The sequence below is a fragment of the Cyprinus carpio genome, chromosome A6 (assembly GCF_018340385.1).
Source record: "Cyprinus carpio isolate SPL01 chromosome A6, ASM1834038v1, whole genome shotgun sequence".
Lineage (NCBI taxonomy): Eukaryota > Metazoa > Chordata > Actinopteri > Cypriniformes > Cyprinidae > Cyprinus > Cyprinus carpio.
The window spans coordinates 19390894-19416087 of NC_056577.1; the positions used below are offsets into that span (position 1 = coordinate 19390894).

The window sequence follows — 25194 nt, forward strand, 5'->3', positions numbered from 1 at the left end:
TGGCGTCAGGGTGAACCATGTCAAATATTGCTGTTTCTCCAAGGGGACACCCATTGTCTCCCTCCCCTCCACCCTCCACCCTGCACCCCTTTATGTTCCAATGTTTTCGTCGTCACATCCCTCGCTCCACGAGAAATGTCGGGTCTGTATGATTTAAAAATAGCCCCATCTCATCTTCAGCCTGACACGCTGCTCCAGCGAGGGTCATAGTGGTGCGAGCAGCAGGAATGTGAAGATGGCTACAGATCTGGGAGAGCTACTGGTCCCCTACATGCCCACCATTAGAGTACCGAGGACAGGAGACAGGGTTTTCAAGAGCGAATGCGCTTTTTCCTACGACTCTCCTGTGAGTATTATGTCAAATACTTCATGCATGAACTGGCGTCCCCCGGACACGTGAAAAGCTGTTAGCGCGTAAGAGAGATGGGAGATCCTCGGCCACAATTCTCCAGCTCAGCCTAGGTGACAGCCTTCAGAAACAGATAAATATCACACGTGTGTTTACGTCTTACAACGGGACCAGGTTTCTCTACTTCAAAAGGCGCTATACGAGCTCCAGATGTAATGGCAGCATAAACACTGCCAGTCTGAACGCTACACAGAATTTCTGTCCTGTTTTTAAAGTCGTGTCAAAGCAATCATTATTTCCCCCGTTCTTAGGCGTTCGACATCCTCTCATCAACACTGGCTATCTAGTAGTGTGATAGCTACTTGTTGAGATCATACTGTATAGTGCTATAATATTTGCTAGACATCAAGAGACGACTGTTGTTTATCTTGATGTATGTGAAAACTGATTTCCTAAATGTACATTAATAAGCAGTAAGCAGATGAGCTATAAAAAGAAAACAGGTCAATGTGAGCTGTTATGCATACTCAAGTGTACAAGCTCTGACCACAAATAATATAGAATACCATTTCGGTGAGCATAGGTGGGAATATTTATATGAATGTGGGAAAAGTGCTAACAGCTCTAAAAGTTTTAAAGGTGACTCAGCTGTTTGGAGTTAGACATATCAGACTAAAAGACAGGTTATTTTTACACACTATCTGTTCAAGCTCGTGTGTCAGCAGGAGCTAGTGACAGGTTTTTCTGTCTGGTGGGCCCTCAACACCCTAAACTACACACACCGGCCCTGCAACTCAGTGTTTTGATCCAGATTAAACTTCTTATTTGTTTATTCTGTGTCACTAAAAGACTTTAAAACAATTACTCTTATTGCTTTATATGAATTTTTCGATTTAAAAGGAACAAAACACTACTGAAAACAACCTTGATAACTTACAATGGGTATAGTAAAGAATCATTCTCCTTTAAAATAATCACATTTTGTTGAAATGAAGACGGACATTTTTTATTTATTTTTTTAATCCAGCTGTATTTACTTATAACATCCAAGTGAAAGATATAACACCAACATGTCAGGAAAAAAAACAAAAAAACAGAATCACTGAGTGTTACCCAGTGTACATAAACAAGCATTATTCCATTATAAATTATGTGAATAATCTTAATAACCAAACATATATATCATGACATGTTCAAAAAGCTATGTTATGGTAATATATGCCTGAAAACATATGCTGCAACAAAAAACAGCACCATTACTTTAGTAATTTAAATGATATTATGCAATTTTATGTTTATGTTTATATATTATGTTTGTATATTGATAATGATTATTAACACTCTCTAATAGCAGTTTTGTTCACATTTGTTTTATAAATGTAACTTAATATAATTATTTACATTTAACATGAAGTATGAAATTACTTGGCCACATTTGTCTTAGCTTAAATCTTGTTTCATCATTTTTTTTTTAGGAATCAGAAGGAGGTCTGTATGTGTGTATGAACACATTCCTGGGTTTCGGAAGAGAACATGTGGAGAGACATTACCATAAAACTGGACAGAGTGTGTACATGCACTTAAAACGACATGTGAAAGAGGTAAGAAGAGTGACAAGACTTTTTTCAAGCTTGTTGATTCAACAAACTAAACTCAAACAACAAGTGCATAGTTAACATATTAATGGAGCCAGTGCATACTGAATGTGTTATAGAAAGTGGTAACTGAGTGATATCCAACAACACAAAGAATGCAAAAGAGACAAAGTAATATTTAATGATCATTGGTGTAATGTAGTGCAGCACTTGTTGGATATGGTTTCCTATCAATGTCTACTCTAGATGAAGAACTTTTGTCTGCTCACTGGAATTAACTTAATTTGCAATTGACACTCTTGACTTAATTTTTTGAGTGCAAACAGATTCAGTGCATCCAGTAACATAACAAAAGCATTAACATAAACCTAAGGTGCCAGTGAATAATATCCTTAATGAGTAAACTTTTTTTTTCAGAGCAGATGAGGCCAGTGTCTTATTGAGTTAAGTTAGAATCTGCGGAATGCACTGCGCTGCCTTTAAGAGGAAATCTGTAGAATAGCTTTAAGTATGATAAGCTGTGTTAAATAAGGTCAACAATACTAACAACGTATTGCAAAGCAATTTCAAATGATCAATAATACTTATTAAACATGCAAGGGTTGGAGGATGTGTGGATCTTTAATGACGTGTGTGGATCTGTGGAGCTTTCTTTGAACTTTTTTCAGTATATTGACTATTGTTTAGTTTGACAGTTACATTGTTGATTAACTGGATAAAAAAAATATTATAACATGTAATAATATGTAATAACATATAACATTTATATTCCATTATAGTGGTCCTTTTATTTTTAATACTCTGATAAAAATACAATTACTTGTGTTACATGTAGAATTTAATTTTAGAATTTGTTTTCTGAGCATAGTGCACAGACAGTCACTAATCAAAATAGTTATCAATTATTATCATTATTGATTTGATTAATGAGTTGTTGCAGCCAGAGTGTGTAGCCTAGGTCACAACTCTTTTATTTTTACTTCCAAAAATGCGGTAAAATGGAGCAGACGTTGATGAATGTTGTATTTAGAAAGCAGCTAAGAGTATTGAGATGATTACTTAAGAGGTCCTGAGAGGTATGATTTTCACTCTTCATTGTGAGTTCAGTTTCTCGCAGATGGTTTTTGCCTGCCTCTTCTTCAAGTTTAAGAGATCTGCAATACCTAAATTTCCACAATTCATAAAGATTGCATAGCAGTAGGTCTGTTGGATTTCGAAAATTTAGAGGTGAAAATTTTTTGAAAGCATCTTTGAATGTTATGGTTTTAATCTTGTGATGTGGCAGTTCTTTTGCACAAATTTAGAAAGAATTAGGTTCAGAGGGTGTTTTTGACATTTTGGCCTATAAGTGATGAGCCCAGCATGTGTCTACTGCACTAACCCTCTTGGGAAATGTCACCAAGAAAAAGCACAATAAAAGAATATCTGGATATTTACAGCGAATGTATTTTCTGAGTTTTTCACAAACTGAGCGGCATTTCAATTAGTTTTTGAGATAGCTAGACAGCATGGTAGATAAGCATAAACAGCATGGTACACAGAGAAGATAAATGAGCTGTGCTGCATTATTTAACACACCGTTTTATATTGTTTTTCACCATATGTAATGAATTCAATATGATTGATTTGAAGTCTTCAGATGTTAAGGTATTGTCTTAGCAGTTCTATTGAATCCCAGCCTGGTCCTATACATTTGTCTAATCATGACTGATTTGTTGGTCATTTAGAAAAGGAATCTAATTATTTAATGGTTTCTTGTTCGTTCCAAGTGAATGCGTATGTGCTGGTTAAATGCTGCTATTTTCATGTTTGGATCTGTCCAGAAACAGCCAACCCTGTTCCTGTAGCTTTTGTGTTTGCTGTTTATACTTGGGATTACATGAGAAGTGTGTCATCATTATCCATTCAGTCGTCCTCTTTACTCTACAATCAACTGATTTTACCATTATGTGCTTTGTACAGAACAATCATTCCCATCTGTCAAGCTTTCATAAGCACATCAATTGGATTTTATCCAAATTTTTGACATGATTCAGTAATATTTGTTGTTCAGTATAGATACTTTCACAAATGTAATGTTACATGTGTACATGTGGCATTATTAACAATGTTGTTTCCTTTTATTGATTTTCTTTTGTTACATTTTTAAAACACAAAAACTAAATTAAACCACAACAAACAGAATACTGTCAGCGCTGCTTATAAATACTGAAAATATCCACACATCACATATTAATACCATGTAAAAATATTTGAGTATAAAGCACTTTACAGTTTTATGACCCATGTTGTTTCCTGATGTTAATTACAGAAAGCCACAGGTGCTGCAGGGGGTGCCATATCAAGAAGAAGAAACGGAAAAGTATTTTTAGGTAAGTCTGTTTTAAAGTAAAAAAAATAAATAAATAAATCCCAGACTGAAACTTCTACCTCAAACCTTTTTTAATAAGCCATATATTTATATGTTTAGCAGTCTCAGTCATTACTGGGCTGGGGCTAAATTTAGCTAATTTATTTGTATATGCAGTTAGTAACCGTTCTAAATCTAAAGTGCCACATGCTTGCCCTGGCCTAATCATCTGCTATGGAGGGTTGGTTTACAGTGGCCGACTGTGCCTGTCAGCTGCTGTGCCCTATCAATCCCCCAAGCTGACACACTTCTGCCAGTGGAGGTGTGACGTAGCAGGTGGGGGACCGGCGGCCCCTTATTCTCAGGCATCCAAACAATATACATGCCTCCTTCTCTGTTCGAGGACAATACGCTGTTTTTATAACCGCATTTTGATTGAGAGACTACAGAGAAAATTAGAAAAATTTGCATTGCAGGACTATTTAAGTGTAAATAAGCCATTTTAAAGGTTGTTAAAAACCTGAAAAAGACTAAATGAGAGTTGCTGGCCTTAAAATATACACTTTTTATTAGACATTGATATGCATTTTTGTCTCAAATTTTAATGTTTGTGGTTCAGTCAAGGGAGCTCAAGAAAATGTGTCATCAAAATATACTAAAAGATAAATATGAAAATAGCAAACCTATTTTTGATTGTGTACATTTTGTGCAATTTCATCATGTGTTTATTAATAATGTTTTGGGGGGAACATTTTAAGCACTTGTTTTGAGTGCAGTCGTCCCATCAGCTCTTGTTTAAAAATATCTCTTTTGCTTTCTTTCCTGGATTTAGAGCTTAACCGTGATTTTAACGGAGTTGATTATGAGTATGAAGATGAGGCCAAGCTTGTCATATTTCCAGACCACTTTGAGATCCCTTTACCAAATATTGAGGAGTTGCCCGCACTGGTTAGTGAGATAGTGTGCTCATGTGCCCTGTATGCTCTGCATGCCAAAGGCCTGATCTGTCTTTTCAGTTTCAGTGCTTGTTTGTCAAACATCACGCTATTACATTTTATTCTGTCTGCAGATGACCTTATACTTTATAAACTCACTGTTCATTTTTTAAAACAAGTTAATTTCTTATTAGATCTGAATTCTTATAATTATTTTTGGTTTAAAGCAAAAATGATCAGTCATTGCTGCCTGAATACACAGCATGTCTTGTGTTTTTATTGATATTTGTGAAAATATTCAGAGTGATAAAGGAGTAAACAAAGATACCGAGAGAGCAATTTGGCTCATGGCTGTTATAATATTGATTCATTTTATAATACAATTTCTTATTGATAGCAAACAAAAGAAAAAACAAAGATAAAATTAGACGCTTATTTTACACAGAATTTACTCAAAATTCACCTAAAATATTTGAAATTAAAAAAAAAATGTATTTTCCACAGGGCTGTTTGTGAATTTCTCAAAATATAAACTACCATACAAAAGTTTGGAGTCAATAGCTGTAAGATGTTTTTTTTTTTAATTGAAAGAAATTCATACTTTTTTTTTTCTCAACAAGAACACATTCAGTTTATCAAAAGTAACAGTAACGTCTTTTACGTTGTTTGTAAGTTAAAATTCTATTTCAAATTTTAATTTAATTTGAAAATTTAAATTTTTGTTAGTCAAGAATTACAATTTCCAAAAACGATTAAGCAGCACAACACTGATAATAATAAAAAAGTTTCTTAAGAAGCAAATCAGCATATTAGTATAATCACGTGACAGTAAAGACTAGAGTAATGACTGCTGAAAATTCAGCTTTGCCATGGCAAAATTAAAAATATTGTATAATGTATTTAAAGAAACAAATAGTTTTTTTAAATTGTGACAGTATTTCACAATATTACAGTTTTTACTCTATTTTTGGTCAATGCTTTGTGAGCATAAGGTAACTTTTATCAAAAGAATTAAAATAACTTACCTACCCCATCATTTTTAACAGTAGTGAACAAACAGATATCTCAATATTTGTTCATTTAGTACACATGAAGGTTCAATTGTTACAGTTTACGTTGTACTTCAGTTATTCATACAACACATACAGTACCACACAACTAAACACATTTTTGTGTTGGTCAGTTGCATGGTGTGCTTACTTATTGCTGCTTTCCTAATATTTATTACCTTGAAAATAGATGCATTATATAACCTATTTGCCCAGGAGCTTCAGGGCTTTTAAATCTAAATAGTAATAGTCTGCACCACTTTCCAGCTTGCTGTGGTTTCTTAAGCACTCATTAGGTGCAATATCACATTAATCAATGTAATGTTCACATGTCCCTTTAAATTTTAGGTTACAATAGCCTGTGATGCCGTCCTCAATGCTTCATCTCCATACAAAAAGCAGGAGGCTGATTCATGGGAAGAGGAGATCCAAGTATCTAAACATGCCAGAAGCCTTAGACAGCAGGAGAATGGGGTTCGAATTCCTCCCAGGTTGGTCACATGGACTAACATTCTAGAGACCGCTGGTGCTTGCTTCAGGTCACCCTTGAATCTGATATGTCTGCTTTCTCTGCCTGGTGGATAAATATCAAAACAAGCTATTGATGTTTGAATAAGTGTTTGAATATGTTTAGGATAACTTATTATTACACCCAGTAGAATGTCTTGACGTAATGCATGCTGTTGGTCAACCACATTAAAGGTTAATGATTGACCGATATCCCTAATATAAATATTCCATTAGGAATTCTTAAAGGAAGCATTTTTTTTGGAGCCGATGCTAAAGGATTCTAATTGAAATTACATTAGAATTAAATGAAATCTGAGCAGATAAACAGAATTTTTTGGATTATTTGAATCTGATTGGTATTGTGTAATCTTTAATTCTTGCTATTGAACTTTGAAAGGGAGCTTTAACAGTTTCAAATGAAAAAAAAAGCTTTTTAAATGATAATACTGATGCTGATATCTAGAGAGAAGGGTGTCTGATGGCTAATATAGTTTGGTATATAAATATTGTAGTTTCATTGTAGTGAACTAGCAAAATTTATGAAATTAACAGTTGTTTACCATATTTACCCTAAAACTATAAAACCCTAAACTTTAAAAGAGAAAATGTGCATTTTCCATTGACAAGGTTGTTGCTACATTTATTAATATTTTAAATTAGATTAAATTAAATTTATATTTTCAGTTTTCATTTTAATTTCAGTTTTAGTGATTTTGTTATGTATTTTTTTTTTCAAATTTCTATTTAGCTTTTAATTTATTTTTATTTCAGTTCCAGTAATTTTAGTCTTAACTTATTTCAAATTTCTCTTTGTTTTTGTAAGTTTTTCATCTAATATTTATATTTTTTATTATAGTTCAGCTTCATTTCAGTTGCTAAAAACAATTAGTTTTTGTTAACAACAACACTGAAGGGGGTTTCTTTCAAATGTGGGCCAACTGATTGGTCTAGCTGATATACTGATTATATAATATATTATCTCCGTCTTGGTCTACACGATAAGATTACAGCACATAGTCAGTGAATTATAGAGTAACATAGCCTCATAACTGAACTGGAATATGAGGAGTTCCTCTCCTGCCTGTCTTTAATATGGTTTATGTCCTATTAGTGGCTGGAAGTGTGCCAAGTGTGAAATGAGAGAGAACCTGTGGCTAAACCTGACAGATGGCTCTGTCCTCTGTGGGAAGTGGTTCTTTGATGGGAGTGGAGGGAACGGACATGCCCTTGAGCACTACAAAGAAACCAACTTCCCCCTAGCAGTTAAACTCGACACAATCACCCCAGACGGAGCAGGTAAGTGTCTCTCAATGACAGGTTTTCATGTGCCACACCTGTGACTTTCAGGGAATATGTTTGGTACATATGTGTAACATACACAAAAAATTCAGGCTCAAACTTAATTTAAACAAAAAAAAAATTATTGTTTTTATTGTTTATAGAAGGTTTTATGGATGTTTCAGTTACTATCTCTCTTTTGCAGATATTTATTCTTTCGATGAAGAAGAAGCGGTGCTTGATCCTCACATATCAGAACATTTGTTACACTTTGCAATAGATATGCTGCAAATGCAAAGGGTATGTTTTTCTTTATATATTTTCCATATTTTATTTATATATTTCTCCACATAATACAAAGTTTTCCAGATTTTCAAAATAAAAGTATACCTTCTTAATACTTGACTATGCAGAGAAAAACAATACATATAATATATATATATATATATATATATATATATATATATATATATATATATATATATATATATATATATATATATATATTTATTTATTTTTTATTTTTTTCATGATATACTGTAAATGGGTCTAGATCCCGTTATCTTTGTAGGCAGAGAATCGTCATACTGTATTTGGGGATCCAGCCATCCGCTGTTTTAAATAAGTAGTTAAATAATTTAGCAAAACAAGCAACACTGCCTCCTTCCAATCTCCTCAAATGTTTATGTCCACTCCTAACAGACAGAGAATGGCCATCATACAGACAACGACGTGCAGCCATGTGTGAGTGACTGGGAAGTGATTCAGGAGTCCAGTCTAAAGCTAAAGCCTGTCTATGGCTCAGGATACACGGGCATCAAAAACCTGGGCAACAGCTGCTACCTGAGCACCACTATGCAAGTGCTTTTCAGTATTCCAGAGTTCCAGAGAGCGTAAGTACCTTAAAATCCTTAACGGCCCAATACATTCTACATACTTGTCCACATTCTCCTACCGTTGTCTTTGAGTTTGTGTACAAAGAAAGAAGCTGAGTTTGAATGCTATCACACTGTAGAAATGACATTTCTGGCCAGCCAAGATGAGTTTGTTTCTTCATCAGAAAAGATTTGGAGAAATTTAGCATTACATCATTTGCTCACCAATGGATCCTCTGCAGTGAATGGGTGCCATCAGAATGAGAGTCCAAACAGCTGACTAAATCATCACACTAATCCACAGGTGATCCACATGCCTCCAGTCCATCAATTAACATCTTGTGAAGTGAAAGGCTGCATGTTTGTAATAATATCATAAAGACGTTTTTAACTTCAAACAGTTGCTTTCAGCTAAAATATGAGTCCTCCATAATATTAGATATTATAATATTACTTTCAATAATATTACTTTCTCCAGTGAAAATTAATATTGTTTGCATCGGTAGAGACATATGCACAGATCAAGCAACATTTACAATCAAAAGCTGTCCAAAACTTTTCGAAACAAATGCATCAGTGGATTTTGGGTTGGACATTTTCATTGGAGGAAGTGCTATTATGAATTATGGACATGTATTTTGGCCAAAAGTGATGGTTTAAAGATAAAATGACTTAATGTTGGATTTGTTTTTTTACAAACAAGATGTAAGTTGAACAACTGGAGTCGTGTTTTATCAGCTGTTTGCAATCTTATTCTAATGGCATCTATTTACTGCAGAAGATCCATTGGTGAGCAAGTGATGAAATGCTAAATTTTTCCAAATCTGTTCCAATAAAGAACAAAACAAACTCTTCTACATGTTGGATGGCCTGAGGGTGAGTACATTTTCAAATTTTGATTTTTTGGAGAACTGTTCTGTTAAACTGGGTTTAACAGTTTGATTGCCATTGTTTTCTTTTGTATGAAATTATTTTATTTCAGTGCCAGATTTAAAGCATCTAGCCAGTGTCTTTACACAGTGAATTCAATATGCAGGTGCGACAGTAAGAAATGATTGCTGTTCTTTCCAATATTTATTCTGCAGGTATGTTGGGAACCTACAGAGAATATTTGACTACTCACCCCTTGACCCAACTCAGGATTTCAGCACACAAATGTGGGTGTTTTTGTCATGGAATGTGATTATCATGCTGAATTTATCTTGTTTTTTTATCTTGTATAATTGCAATGCAATATTATACAGTACATATCTTTGCTACTGGTTGCATGAGAGTTGCATTGGTTGATAATTCATTTAAAGTATAATATGGCAGCACTTAAACACATCTTTACTAAATTGTGTAATTTTGATGTTATCCAAAATTGGAACATGTGTTTTCCTACCTTTTAAGGCAAAACTCGGTCATGGACTTCTCTCAGGCCAGTACTCAAAACCTCCAATGAAATCAGAACTTATTGAACAGGTGATGAAAGAAGAATACAAGGTATTTGACTTAGTCTGTATTGTTGATATTTGGCTCGATAAGGTCCACATAACTGTTTACACTTACAAGATGCTGTTTTGCTTTAGTTGACCGACCATGACCCATGGTGCCTACTAGTTACTTACTTCAGACTTATTTGAAACAACCTTAAGGTACATTCATACTGACAATTTTTGCAATAGCTGAAGGTCATTCATTGGCAAATTGAGGTGACAACAACAAACAAGATCATACAACAAATTTGAGCAGAGTTTAATTTTATGCAAATGAGCAGCAACACAATATGGCAACTACCAATGTGTTTGCAGGCATGAATGTACCTTTGGTGTGCTTGTTTGGCTTATTTGACTGTTTGAGAGAAGCCACAATATCAGATATGAAATAATCTATTGCATTCTAAAAGTTATCTAATATTCTTAAGTTATTGTCCTGCAATAATATTGTCCTGCATTGTTCTTGTATGTTTTTTATTTAAATATCATTATAAATTACTAAAATATAATCATTTGGAGGTCTGCTGAATTTCTACAGAATTGTAAATATGCTTCCAAAATAATATAAATAATTTCTTGTTCAAAGAATACATGGGCTTAATTTTATGTATTTTTTATGAAACAAAAAAATGCAGCTTGCCATTTTCCTTTAAAGTTCAGGTTTGTGGCCTTTTAAGAGTGTTTAAGAATGTCATGCTGCAATCCAACTTTCTTAATAGGTTTTCTGATGACATTTTAAAGTTCATTTGGTGACCCTGAGCCTAGATGTATCATGTTTTTTTCTTTCGTTAGCAGCAGCAAAGAGGGATTTCACCTAAGATGTTCAAAGCGCTGGTCAGTAAAGGACACCCAGAGTTCTCCTCAGACCGGCAACAAGATGCTCATGAATTCTTTCTGCACTTAATTAACCTGGTGGAGGTACGAATGTGTTTCTCTTTCATGTGCTTGCAAAACACAAAAATATGAAAATTCTAAATAACCACCATCATGTAACTTCAGAGTTTTCATTTTTAGGTGAACTATCCCATTTGCAGTTTTCTTTTATTTAAAAAAAAATGATTGTAGAGAATCAAGGGTTTCTAGGGTTCGGCTGGAATTTCCCCAGACGTGTTTGTAGACCTTGAGTCGTGTCAGTAGGCTCTGGTTTCAGGAGACACATTTGACTGCACTCTCTACCTCTCTGCTGGCAGACACATACTTAAAGTGACTTTCTCAACTGAGTTAAAATTAGATACCCCTGTTGGTTACACAGGGCTGATAATGCTTCCTGGTACCCTCCCCACTTGGTCTATGTCCAGAATGAAAGTCATTGCCTTCCCTGTCACCTCCGTGACTTAAAAACAAACAACAGTGGAGCTGGACTGTTAGACTATGTCAACAAAAAAATAGAATTCCCATATAAGTAAGAATTCCCAATAGAATTCCCTTTTCTGCTAGAATGAAACATACTTTTGAATTGATTGGATCGTGCAAAATGGCTTCAATATGACAGGTTGGTTGGAGGGAGGGATTGGAAAATATAAGTGCTTGGTGAGATTAGCTGAAAAGGAAAGTCAGTTCAGAGGGTTAGCAGGTTATTAAGGAGTATTCACACTGAGAGTGATTTGCTTTTGGAATTAGAATTGCCAGTTTCTTGTGACATACGCAACATTGATCACTGGTAATGTGACAGAGTAGAGCAGAATTCAGCTTTCTGTAAATACACTAATATAGTTTCTGAAAGAAGTCTCTTTTGCTGACCAAGGCTGCATTTATTTGATTAATAATACAGTAATATTGTCAAATGTTATTACGATTTAAAATAACTATTTTCTTATATTATAACATTTTTTTTTTTTTTTCCGGTGATGGCAAAGCAGAATTTTCAGCAGTCAATACTCCAGTCTTCAGTGTCACATGATCCTTCAGAAATCATTCTGATTGGCTGATTTGGTGCTCAAGAAACATTTCATATTATTATCAATGTTGAAAACAGATGAGCTGCTTGATATTTTTGTGGAAACTGTGATTTAGCTTTTTCAAGATTATCTGATGAATAGAAAGTAGAAAAACAACAACATTTATTTGAAATTCCAATGCTGAATTGTATTAGTTTCTTAAAAAAGATGTAACAAGCCAAACCAGTGGGAGTGCAGGCAATATAGTTAGATACAGAGGTCGAGTAGGAATGCCTACTAGTGACATTTTTTATAATTTAACTAACTTGCACAGATGAATACTTCATAACAGAACAACTCATTCTCAGTAGAGATAGCAATAGAGATCTGTCCACAAAATAGAGAGAATCATTCACAATAGAGATAGAATTATGAAAATAAAAAGGTCAATTTAGATTTCATGTGAAGCTTTACAAACTTAATATATTTATAAAGTTGTTTGATTTGTGATGAACTGTGCATATAAACCAAGCGGGGTCAACCTCATAAAACCAAGATAGAGCTATAATTCTATGAAATGTTTGGTACTCAGAAATGTTGACTGGTTTATTTGTAGCCGCCCTCAGCTGTGTGTTGTGTGAAATAGAATAAGGCCTGTGAACAGTGAAGGGACCTTACAGTGTTTTTCTACATCCTCAGCAGGTTTGTTCTCTGCTCAGTGGTTTCTGGTATCTCACACTTGATAGAGGAGGGCTGGTATATTTCTGTATGGCCTCAAAATAGCAAAGCTGCCGTAGGATGACCTTGTTGATCTTAATTATGGAGTAATTCTGTACTGTCCCTAAACATGCCTGAATTTAAATAGAAAGTTAATTTGTTTACCATTTGTTTTGTAGAAATATTAATTATAAGTCATAATTTTGCTTGTTAAAGGGATAGTCCACCCAAAAATGAAAATCTTGTTATTATTTGCTCATCTGTATGGCATTCAAAACCTGTATGACTTTTATTGTTGTGTGGAACATCAGATATTGAAGAATGATGAAAACCAAACAGTTTCAATTCCCAATGACTTCCATTATATGGGCAAAAAATACAATGGGAAGTCAGATGGTACCGAAACTGTTTAGTTACCAGCATTTTTCAAAATGTGACCCTGGACCACAAAACCAGTCTTAAGTCGCTGGGGTATATTTGTAGCAAAAGCCAAAAATACATTGTATGGGTCAAAATGATTAATTTTTCTTTTATGCCAAAAATTATTAGGATATTAAGTAAAGATCATGTTCCATGAAGATATTTTGTAAATTTCCTACCATAAATATATCAAAACTTAATTTTTAATTAGTAATATGCATTGCTAAGAACTTCATTTAGACAACTTTAAAGGTGATTTTCTCAATGTTTTGATTTTTTTGCACCCTCAGATTCCAAATTTTCAAATAGTTTTATTTCGGCCAAATATCATCCTTTCCTAACAAACCATACATCAATGGAAAGCTTATTTATTCAGATTTCGGATGATGCATAAATCTCAATCTCAAAAAATTGACCCTTATAACTGGTTTTGTGTTCCAGGGTCACAAATATCTTTTTTTTTTTTTTACTGTTCTGCCGAAGATTAAAATGCGTACAGGTTGACATGACACAATGACACAAGAGTGAATAAATAATGATATCATTTTCATTTTTGGGTGGATTACCTCATTAATGTATTAAATGCTGCCTGTCTTTGAAGGTTCTTAGTGCCTCAACAGAACTTTTTATAGGCTTTTGCCTTTAATGGACCGGAAAGGTAGATAGGAAAGTTAAGGAGAAAAGGCGAATGTGAATAGGTCAGATTCAAACCTGTTTTTCCTAAAGCAATCCAGTTCTTATAATGTGCAGTGTTGCCCACTGTTCCATAGCTCCAACAGAAGAGAACTTTCTGTAAGTGATGATTTGTTTTGCCATTTCCAGAGGAACAGTTCAGGCTCAGAGAACCCCGGCGATGTGTTCCGCTTCTTAGTTGAGGAGCGAGTACAGTGCTGTCAGACACAGAAGGTGCGGTACACACAGCGAATAGACTACCTTATGCAGCTTCCTGTACCCTTAGAGGCTGCCAGCAACAGAGGTAATACCTTCTAAAACTGAGTTAAACATTGCTCCTGCATTATAAAATGTTTAAATGTGTTTTTTATTGCATTTAAAGAGCTATTTCTACATGATCTGACTCTAAAAACTGATGAAAGTTGATGTAGTCAGGTGATACTGTTTTATTGCATTTAATATTATTTGAGCTCTTATCAGTTAATCTAGCTTGCAGGTAAACCTAATGGGGTTTTATTTGCATATGGTTTTGTCAATTGTACAGAGGAGTTAATAGCATATGAGAGTAAGCGAAAGGAAGCTGAGGAGAACATGCGGCCCCCTCCAGAGCCGGTGAGAGCCCGAATTCCCTTCACTGCCTGTCTGCAAGCCTTCACTGAGCCTGAGAATGTTCCAGACTTCTGGAGCTCTGCACTGCAAGCCAAGTCGGCTGGAGTCAAGTAAGCAAGATTCTGGTTTTGAGACCTTCCAAGAACTTGTAACACATTCTCCAAAATTTAGAAGAATATCATAGGGTTTACATTCACAATAATAATTTCATGCTATATAATATATACATTCAATTTTAATATTTATCATTACTTTTTATTGTATTTGTGTAATTTCTAGAATATTTTTGTTTATGTGTCTGTGTGTATATATATATATACATTTATATACATACACACTGCCATTCAAAAGTTTGGAATCAGTGAGATTTCTTATGCTCATCATAGTTTCTTATGCTCATAAAGGCTATATTTATTTGACCAAAAATACAGAAAAAACATTAATATTGTGAAGTATTATTGCAATTTAAAAAATGTATTTTTATTGTAATATACTTTAAAATATAATTTATTCCTGTGATGCAAAGCTGAATTTTCATCAGTCATTACTCCAGCCTTCACATGATCCTTCAGAAATTATGTTAATATGCATTTAATATTTTAATATTATCAATGTTGGAACTTTTGAACGGCAGTATATAGATAAACCCATGTATATGTATATAAATCCCAATATATGTATTAACCCCTGCTCTAAAAGATTATATCTTTTTCTCTCTTCAGGACTTCTCGTTTCGCGTCTTTCCCGGAGTACATGGTCATGCAAATAAAGAAGTTCACATTTGGGGTTGATTGGGTGCCCAAAAAGTTAGGTGTGTAATTTGAAGTGCTTTTAGTTTGACGTTGTATATTTGTAAATAAATTAACACATTGCTGACAAAAGCATCCAAAGAATGTACAAAATGCTGGATCATCCTTTATTAACTTTATCTTAATGAAAGTATATTTGATTCTCTGTACCTCCAGCTCCTTATTGATATGTCCTGTTCTTGTTTGTCATCTGTGCCTCCATCACATGCTCTCTTGTGCAATTCAGACCACCACATGTTATTCATGTTGAGCAATGCATCATGATCGCTTGCCTCAAAACACTATCAGTTTACAAGGTGTTATGTTTGCACAGCAGAAGCTTTTCCCTTGTCCAGCAGAGGGAACTCTAACACTGTCTTTTTACATGAGACATTTTTGAGATCAACGATCAATGAGGTTCTGTGGTCAGTAAAATGTTGGCAAGGTTTTTGGAAAAGGAATAATGCAAAGAGTCTGTTCTGAGTTTATCAGTGTACAGTATGTCTTTTTGTAATATATAATGTCCTTCAAAAAAAATTTTTTTATGTGCTACAGATGTTTCTGTAGATGTACCTGATTTCCTGGACTTGAATCGCCTTCGGGCCACAGGGCTACAGACTGGAGAAGCAGAACTGCCTGACCTCACACCTCCCATTGTCATTCCTGAAGATACCAGAGGTGAGAAGATTTGGACTAGACTTTTAAAAAAAAAAATATTTTTTGGATGGAAATTAGTTTATTCAGCAAGGATGCATTAAATGAATCAAAAGTAAATACTTTTACATTGTTACCAAAAAATCTATTCTAATTCTAATTCTATTCTATTTCAAATTGAATCAGTCTTCTGAATCCTGAAGACATGTATCATGGTTTCCACAAAAATAGCCAGCACAACTGTTTTCAGCATTGATAATAGTAAGAAATTATTCTTGAGCACCAAATCAACATATTAGAATTATTTCTGAAGTATGATATGACACTGAAGAAAATCAACACTGCCCATAATAGGAATATAAATTATATATTAAAAACTGAAGAGTTATTTTAAATGTATAATATTTCACATTATTACTGTTTTTACTGTTTTACTATTTAATGATATTGATCCAATAAATGCAGCCTTGGTGAGCAGAAGAAACTTCAAAAACAAAAAAATCTTGCAAACACTCAGTGTTTTATGTTTTTTGCCATTGTTTGAATTTCTTTTAATATTGTATAACACAATATAATAAAAAGTAGTCTGCTTGCACAATTGCATATTTAGCATCCCCTTTTGCTTTGTCTTGTTTTTGCATTCAGGCAGTACAACAAACAACTCTTTGGAATGTAAGTACCACTCTGATATATTTACAGTTGTATGCACTACAAAATTACTTATTCGATGAACAATATTAAAAGTCTCTCAAAATGGTCCATTAGTTTCTCTTGTTGACTTTAAATATGGTCTGTGTATTTATTGTTAGTTATGGGCTGCTTATGTTGATTTAAAGCCAGTATTCTCTTTACCTGTTCCTCAGCTCCAGAAATAGATGAATCATCCGTGATGCAGCTGGCAGAGATGGGGTTCCCTCTGGAAGCCTGTCGGAAGGCAGTGTACTACACTGGGAATATGGGGGCAGAGATGGCCTTTAACTGGATAATAGCACACATGGAAGAGCCAGGTAGATCCTCATATCTCCACTGAACTGACACATTTTCAACAAAGGCATATCCTTTGTGTCCTTTACTTATTCCATATAATCATTCCATATTCCAATTATTCCATATTACTTAAAATAATAATAGTAATATTGGTTATTATATCTAATATATAAAAATGTATATTATGTAACACTATGAAATGTTCCATATACAAGTAGCAAATTATATACTTATTACTTATGGTCTTGCAGCTGATACTGTATTAAATGTATGAGATTTTATTTGTTCAAATGGCTCTGGTCACATAGTCTAGTAATCAATGGAAAACACTCAAGTGTTTTTAGCTCCACTAGCTAAAAGGTTGAAGCCATTTTGCTGGAAGTGAAGTGTGAGGGAAAGTCTAATTTAGCAGAAGACACTGTCACCTAATTACAGGCTGCCTCGAAAAGAACATTTAGACTCCAATGAACTTACTGTCATTTTCATATTAGCCATCCAGTTGACATTCTTTCAAAAACTCAAGCACGGTTTCACAACAATATTTACTCAGCTGGTTTTGCTTTAAGCCTCATGGGAAATGAAACGGTGATGCAAACATTTTTTGTAATACAGAAGTCCTCAAATTCAAACATTGGATATTAATATTACTCTATGATGTGTGTAGGTGCAACAATATGCAAAATTGGCATAAATGGGCTGAATAGAGTGCATGTGTGTTCACCCTCTTTTTCAGATTTTCTTTCCCATAGGGATTTTCAAAAACAACCAACAAACCAAAAAAAAAAAAAAAAATCCTGTTAAAGCATTAAAAAGCATTAACCAAACCAACCAACCAACTAAAAGGTGAATCACAACATTACAAACTTTTATTTAAAGCAAAAAAAAAATATCAAAATTGGACAAAAAGACAAAAGTACAAAAGTGCTTTACTTATCTGTGTACTGTGTACCTGTTTTAATGAGGGAAATAACTACAATCCCATTAACTATTGTGAATGATATAATCTAATTCAAAATGATGGAAAAATATAAAACTGTCAATTTAAAGTTATTGATCGTATATATAGAATCTGAATTTTGATCTCTCTCTATACTTATATATTCTACCACATGGGCATGGAGCTGTGCCTTTCTTATTGGAGCAATTTTCTTTACAGCATCATGGGTAATGTAGTTTTTCACCAGGGATGTAAAACAATGTAGTTTTTAGCTGCTGTTAAACACGATTATTTAAAACATCATGATGGCTTCAACAAAAGCATATACAACTGATTAACAACCTCTGTGTTTGCAATAGGTCTGTCTTTAAAAGTTTTTATGTTATCACTAAAAATCAGTTTCCTTATGAAGAAAATGAATGACATTTTTACTTTGTAAAAACATAACCAACAGCAGAAATTTGATGGAACAAATTCTGGGCCAAATATTGAATTTGTTTGTCTTTATAGTTTGAGTATTTGATTTCAAAATGTCTTTTGAATCTTAATGATTCAGTCTCTGAGGAATCAATAATTTGCACAACGTGGTTGAAAACAAAACAAAACATGTATTATCCTTAACATATTTACCCTCACCTGTTATCTGGGTCATATCCATGTCCATGTGAAGCATCTGCCTAATTATTCTAATTTCTACTAAGATGAATTCACTGTTTTTGTTTTTTTTTTTTTTTTTCAAGGCAGACCTATGACCTGTGAGAAAATACATACCGTTTGGTTAAAGCAAACGTATATTTTTAACTGTCGTCTATGCTGCATTTAAGATAAATAAACCATGGAAATCTGGTGTGCTTCATGAGGCTCATTATCTGGGCTCCAGCCTCGGGGGAATATTTTATGTTTGGAGCATGTCACTTAGCTAGGGTATAAGATAAATACATGTGACGTAAAGAGTTGCATATTTTCAATGATGGGGAAAGATTCATGCCAAAGTGATTAATCCAAATGCATTTTAGATCTAAGGTGCTTTATATTATTGGACTCAAAATGTTCTAGTTGAGTAGATTTAAGTTTACACAAGGTTGTATTTCAAGTCTCTTGCTAGTCATCCTTGTTTGTCATTGCACTTGTGGCTAGCAAACACAGTCCTCACATCTGCGCGTCACCAGTGAGCAGGGAATTATGTTCTCCTTACTTTCCTGCCCCAGTTAAGCAGCCACCTGAGATCACAAACAGACTCAGACATACACACAAGCAAAGTCTCAAGCGGTCCAAACCCCATTAACTTTGCATCTCCTATACTCGTGTGGCTTACATCTGCTCCACAGCTACAGCTGGGCCTATTCCTATATAGACGCTACTGACAGTGGTTATTAATATAGTGTGCAATATACAGAGATTTTTTTAGTCTTACCTTAAATCTTCAGTGCTTTGGAGGACATATGGCTAGTCTAAGGAAAGAAGAAATCTTAACTTTTTATATTAAAAAGTACAAATATTTTGATCTGCTCTGCCTTAAAATACCTAATATTATATATTTTGTTTGCCTTGACTGATTTATACAAGTATATTTACATATTTATATTTATCTGATTAAGAATACAGTAAAACCAGGAAATACAAGGAAATATTATTACAATTTAAAAATAACTGTTTTCAGTTTTAATTATTTAAACTCTGCATTACTGTGATAACAAAGCTAAAATATTTCCTATTATTATCAAAGTTGAAAACGATTTTCTTTTTCTTTCTTCTTTTTTTGTTATTATTTTAGGGTTATTTTTATTATTTTAGGGTTATTTTTTTTTTGAAACTGATACTTTTATTAAGCATTCATGAACAGATTTTTTTTTTCTTAAATTCATGAACAAATCATTAACATACTTAATTTTTTTTAACAATGTAAAAGTTGTCACTTTTTATCCATTTTAATTGCTGGTTGCTGAATAAAATAAAAATGATTAATTAAATTGCAAATTAAAAAAGGAATTAGTCAAAATGGGATTATAAAATAGATAATAGTGATGTAACGATTCACTCGACTCACAATTCAATTCAATTCACAAATTTTTTTTTTTAAACAAAATGATATTTAAGACAAATTATGAATTAAATGTGTCCGTTTATTATTGCTTGGACTTAAAGCTGTACATTTCTTTGTGAAATTGAAATATAACTATAATAATATACTAATATAGCACTTGCATATTATTGCTCTTTTATTGGTTTTGATTGCTTCTATTATCCTCATTTGTAAGTCGCTTTGTATAAAAGCGTCTGCTAAATGACAAAAATTAAATAGAATGTAAATGTAAATAATAAAACTAAATTGTCCCAAATCAAATAAATAACACAAATAAAAGAAATCTCTTCATATAAACAAAATAAGGCTTTGTCTGTGCTCTTTCCATTTAAATGAGATGCAACTACTGCTTTTTAATCATGATCCAAACAAAGATGCTGCATATATGCAACATGAGAAGTTTTTAATTTTAATTAGATTGTATAATTTCAAAATTTTGAAGCAAAAACAGAATGGTTTGACTTCAGTTTTGTGAAACTATGCATAAAAATATTTGCATGAAACAGCAGACGAACTGAACTAGATGCAGATTAACCCCCCCAAACAAGTTGTTCCTAAAACCTTTCCCTTGTTTTCTGGTGTAAACGAAGCAACGCTGCACTTATGAACTTTAATATGCATTATACAGAGGCAAGATGAAAAGATTATATTTTTTCTAAACTTTTCTAAAGACAGTAAGATATTAAACTCGTAATTAATATTAATGCTCCTACCCCTAAATGAATCGCGATTTGTTTACCATCTCAACTGATTTGAATTGTCACATATTTGAATTGATTTTCAACCAGCTCGCAGTTAATCGTTACGTCCCTAATAGATAATCAAGTTTTAAAAAAGAAACCTGAGAGATACATTTGTCTTTGATTAGATATTTACAAGGATCACATTTTTGCTTAATTTGTATACTTACGTAATTAATATTAATACATATTAAATTTTATTCAAATTTAATAATTAATTAAATTTTTGCTTAATTTGTATACTTATTTTATATATAGTAGCAATTTTCAAGACAAGGAACTTAGGTTGTTATTAAATATCAAGTCTGTTGCTAGGAGTCCCTGAATGTTTGTTTATGTAGGACTGAGCCTGGTCAGTTTATAGTTGCTAGCGGTCAGACATGGTGGTGTCATACAGTGTGTTTGTGTGTGTGAGCACATCGTTTGATCTTGAACATTAAAGCACAAATTGAATACTACAGCTAATGGATCACATGAATCTCTGGTTTATCTGTGTAATCTCAATAGAGAAGTAATCTCAATAGAGAAGCGATATTTTCACCCTCACTGCACATTTGGTGACTAAATCCACACACTAGGCTGATTCTGGTGTTCTTTGCATAATGTACTTCCATCCACTATCTGTGTTGTCTGTGTTGTGATATTGTAAATGTAATTCAGTCAGGACCACTCTGGTAGTAAAAAGAAACAATTTATTGATTATACACACCATTTGGTTTGGCAGTATGGTTCCGTATGGGGGTTCAGCAAAACAATATATATAAATATTAGCTGCCTATAATAACCCCCCGGAACCATCAGCATAACATCAAGATAATGGAAGTGGGACTGCTTGGGAAACTAAGGAGGGAGAGAGGGAGGGTTGGATGCGAGCTTGACTAAGCTGGAGGTTAGTGATAGCGCCACGTATATAGATACACGTACCTGAGATAGGAGAATCGCTGGGATTGGAGGGATCTGAACAGTTGATAGTCAGCAGTTGTGGAGCTCTGCCTACGTGGCTTGCCTGAACTAATGCTTGCGCTAGATTAACACTTTATATGTGTGATAAAAAACGTATCTCTTATGTCTCTTGTAAAACCAACTGTAGATTTTGCAGAGCCTCTGGCAATTCCCTCTTACATGGAACCAGACCTGCCCAGCCCCAGCTTCCCTACTATCAGTGCGCTGGACAACCAACCTCCAGAAGAGAGCATCTCCATCCTCACCTCCATGGGCTTCCCCAGACATCACACAATCCAGGCTCTCAAAGCCACAGTGAGTGTCCTGCCTCATCTCCTTCATGTACAGTAGCCTGAAAAAGAATTTGGACAGCTAAAAATGTATGAATGGCATTGCATTATGATACACTACATCTGTGGTTATTCTTCTAGGACACCTGCGTGAACGTTAGTGGAACTGACTGACACACATCCACAAAAAAATGACCTTGAGACTAGTTCCACTAAAAGTTCAAGTGTCATTTGTTTGCAAAACCTTCACATTCCTTTAATGGATAAAAGTATTTAAACATAATCCTTATTGTAGGACCAGCTTCTTCTTGAGTATTTCATTTTGTGTTTTAGACATTGTGGTTGTGGTTGGGTGAAAATAGCCTCTCAAGCAGCCAATAATAGCGCAGTAACAAGTGCCGTCTTCAACCTACGTCGTTCACATTTGTCCAGGAAAAGATGAGGGTGTCAGGCCACATGTGCTTTCAGTGCGGGCATTTGCAGTGAATCACGGCGCTATTTCAGATTAGTGCCTATGCCTAAACGAGTCTTTTTACCACGCTGGAATGACCTCAGTTAAATCAACGACTTTCGACTGGTCTGAGCAAGTTAAAAATGGCTCTTTGCCTGAGGATATAATTTTGGTGTTCAGAGTTTTCTTGTGAAATTAAAAGCATGCCATGTTTTTTTTCCAGTCAGGTTGTTAGTAACCTTAAAAAAAAATTGTCCGTGTATTTAACGCTCCTGTTCTCAAGTGACTGGAGTATTTTGTCAGTGAATTACAATGAACTACAATGAGGTCACATTTAGTCCGTTTTCTGCTTCTTGTCTGACTACAGAATAACAACTTAGAGCGAGCTCTTGACTGGATATTCACACACCCAGACTGTGAGGATGAGAGTGAGGCTATGTCAGACACGGCAGACACAGAGCCAAACAATAACAGCTTCTCAAACGCCAATGCCCACAGCGACTCCTCACTGTCTCCAGATCAGGACCTGTCCAGCCCCCGTGTCAGAGACGGACCCGGGCGTAAGTGCTTACAGAATACTGAGTTGAACAAACAGCAGTCAACACATACCGAGGATTACACTGTCTGCATTCATTGCTGGATTGATATTTCATTGCTGATGTTGTTGTTTTTTTTCTTTCTCAAAGGTTACGAACTGTTTGCTTTCATCAGTCACATGGGATCATCCACAATGTCTGGTCATTATGTGTGTCATATAAAAAAAGAGGGCAGGTATGCTGATTATAATGTGTGTTATTTATTTACACATTTTCATTTTGTGGATGTGTTACAATCAGACTGATTGCAGAGAATATCTGAAGAACCAGTGTTTTGTGCTTGTCAACAACAAATGATAATATATAATAGAAAAAAAAACATAAAAAATGGAATTATTAGAAAGTGAAGGAGAATAAATATTTTTAAACATTTCTAAATGTTAAAATGATAAAGAAAACAAAATATATAAAAAATATTAGAAAATTTTTTAATTAAAAAATGTAACTTTTACATATAAATTGTATAAAAAATCTCATTTAGATTTATATATACAGTATATATATAAATATATTATAATTACATTCATAAAAAAGTAGAAATGTTTGAAATTAGAATTTTACAAGTATATTGTATGTATATTTATATATTATATATTTTCATAAAATAAATTAGAAATGTTTAAAATGACAAAATTAAATAAAAAATATAAAATTAAACTTTTACATTTATTTATTTTACATAATTATACATTTAATTATAAAAAGTTTATTTATTTATTTATTGTTTAAAAGACAATTTTACATAATTATACATTTAATTATTAGAGAAATAAGTCTAAAAATAAAGTATGAATGTATACATTTTTTTTTAACCATTTATAAATGTTTAAAAGACAAAAGTATTTAAAATTAGATTTATTACAAAAAAATAAAGAATGAATTTGACTAGTTTTATTTGAAAATGTAATTATTATGGGGGGGGGGGTGTAATTAATAACTATAAATGTAAATGTGCATATATATAACTCAAACTCGGATGGCTTTTTTTACTTCCCTAGATGGCTGATTTACAATGATCACAAAGTATGTTTGTCAGAGAGGCCCCCTAAAGACTTGGGCTACATGTACTTTTACCGGCGCCTGTCGAGCTGCTAGATCTGGACCTTCACATCCTTACGCACAGCCGTTAGGCCAGAGAGGTGTGTGGGGCACCACTGAGACTGCTGGAAACTAGGGAAGCATTTACATCTGTGAGATGGAGAGAGAACCTCTCAGTCCCCGCCAAGATCCACTCAGACGCTCATACCACAGAAACGGTCCAGCAGGGAAACTAATATGTGTCAGCCGTCTGAGTTTTGTTTATATGTTTGTCTCGCGTATGTTTATAGTTACAGTGGGGTGTGTGCAATTTTAGGTAAGCAGATTATTTTCCTAATATATTCTAAAATTGTTATATTTCTCTTTGAATACTTTGATCTCCTGTGCCAGTATTTTCAAGACATACTTCTTTTGAAAATATAAAGTGTGCCTGCACTTACAAATGTTTTTACTGCCATCTCAGCAGAATGTACTCACTGTAATTCCTTTGGGTTTTACAGTAGTTCAACAAGAACAAAAAATCTGTCAGAATGGATTTCAAATAGAGATTTTGTTGAAGCTGCAATCTATCCAAAACATAATGTGATTATTTGACAAAACTAGTTTTTTTTTTTTTTAAAGTTTGCTCTTATATATATATATATATATAGTTTGCTCTTATATATATATATATATATATATATAATATATATATATATATATATATATATATATATATATATATATATATATATATATTCTAGCATTCAGAGTGATCCAAAACTGTGGCACCATTGACTTATTATTTAAAGGAATAGTGCACCCAAAAAATGAAAATCTGCTGAAAATTGACTCAACCTCAGGCCATCCAAGATGTAGACGAATTTGTTTCTTCATTAGAACCGATTGGGAGAAATTTTGCATTACAACACTTGCTCACTTGCAGTGAATGGTTGCTGTCAGAATGAGAGCCCAAACACCAAATCAAAAAACAC

At 33.8% G+C, this 25194-nt stretch overlaps 1 protein-coding gene across 4 annotated transcripts; it reads left to right on the forward strand.

Moving 5' to 3' along the window:
• LOC109057500 (ubiquitin carboxyl-terminal hydrolase 13-like) lies at positions 1 to 24821 on the forward strand. Of its 4 annotated transcripts, none has more exons than XM_042758295.1 (21): positions 1 to 346; positions 1825 to 1950; positions 4256 to 4316; positions 5121 to 5242; positions 6627 to 6769; positions 7900 to 8084; positions 8272 to 8366; positions 8769 to 8959; positions 10027 to 10098; positions 10333 to 10426; positions 11215 to 11337; positions 14256 to 14409; positions 14650 to 14824; positions 15437 to 15525; positions 16058 to 16180; positions 16802 to 16828; positions 17020 to 17163; positions 21994 to 22160; positions 22954 to 23146; positions 23273 to 23357; positions 24181 to 24821. In XM_042758295.1, the coding sequence occupies exons 1-21, from the start codon at positions 236 to 238 to the stop codon at positions 24275 to 24277; spliced, it is 2577 nt and encodes an 858-aa protein (XP_042614229.1). In that variant the 5' UTR covers positions 1 to 235; the 3' UTR covers positions 24278 to 24821. The 4 variants fall into 4 exon arrangements, with proteins under 4 accessions (XP_042614229.1, XP_042614230.1, XP_042614231.1 ...); XM_042758296.1 differs by having other exon boundaries at positions 10333 to 10405; positions 11212 to 11337; XM_042758297.1 differs by having other exon boundaries at positions 10333 to 10405.
• The last annotated feature ends 373 nt before the right edge of the window (positions 24822 to 25194 follow it).

What these genes read in the sequence shown, in the direction of transcription:
- LOC109057500 (XM_042758294.1), top strand. Translation starts at nt 236, where the DNA reads ATGGCTACAGATCTGGGAGAGCTACTGGTCCCCTACATGCCCACCATT. An exon ending in TTGAGGAGTTGCCCGCACTG is followed by an intron (nt 5,243 to 6,626) that starts GTTAGTGAGATA and finishes TTTAAATTTTAG; the next exon opens with GTTACAATAGCCTGTGATGC. An exon ending in GGGGTTCGAATTCCTCCCAG is followed by an intron (nt 6,770 to 7,899) that starts GTTGGTCACATG and finishes ATGTCCTATTAG; the next exon opens with TGGCTGGAAGTGTGCCAAGT.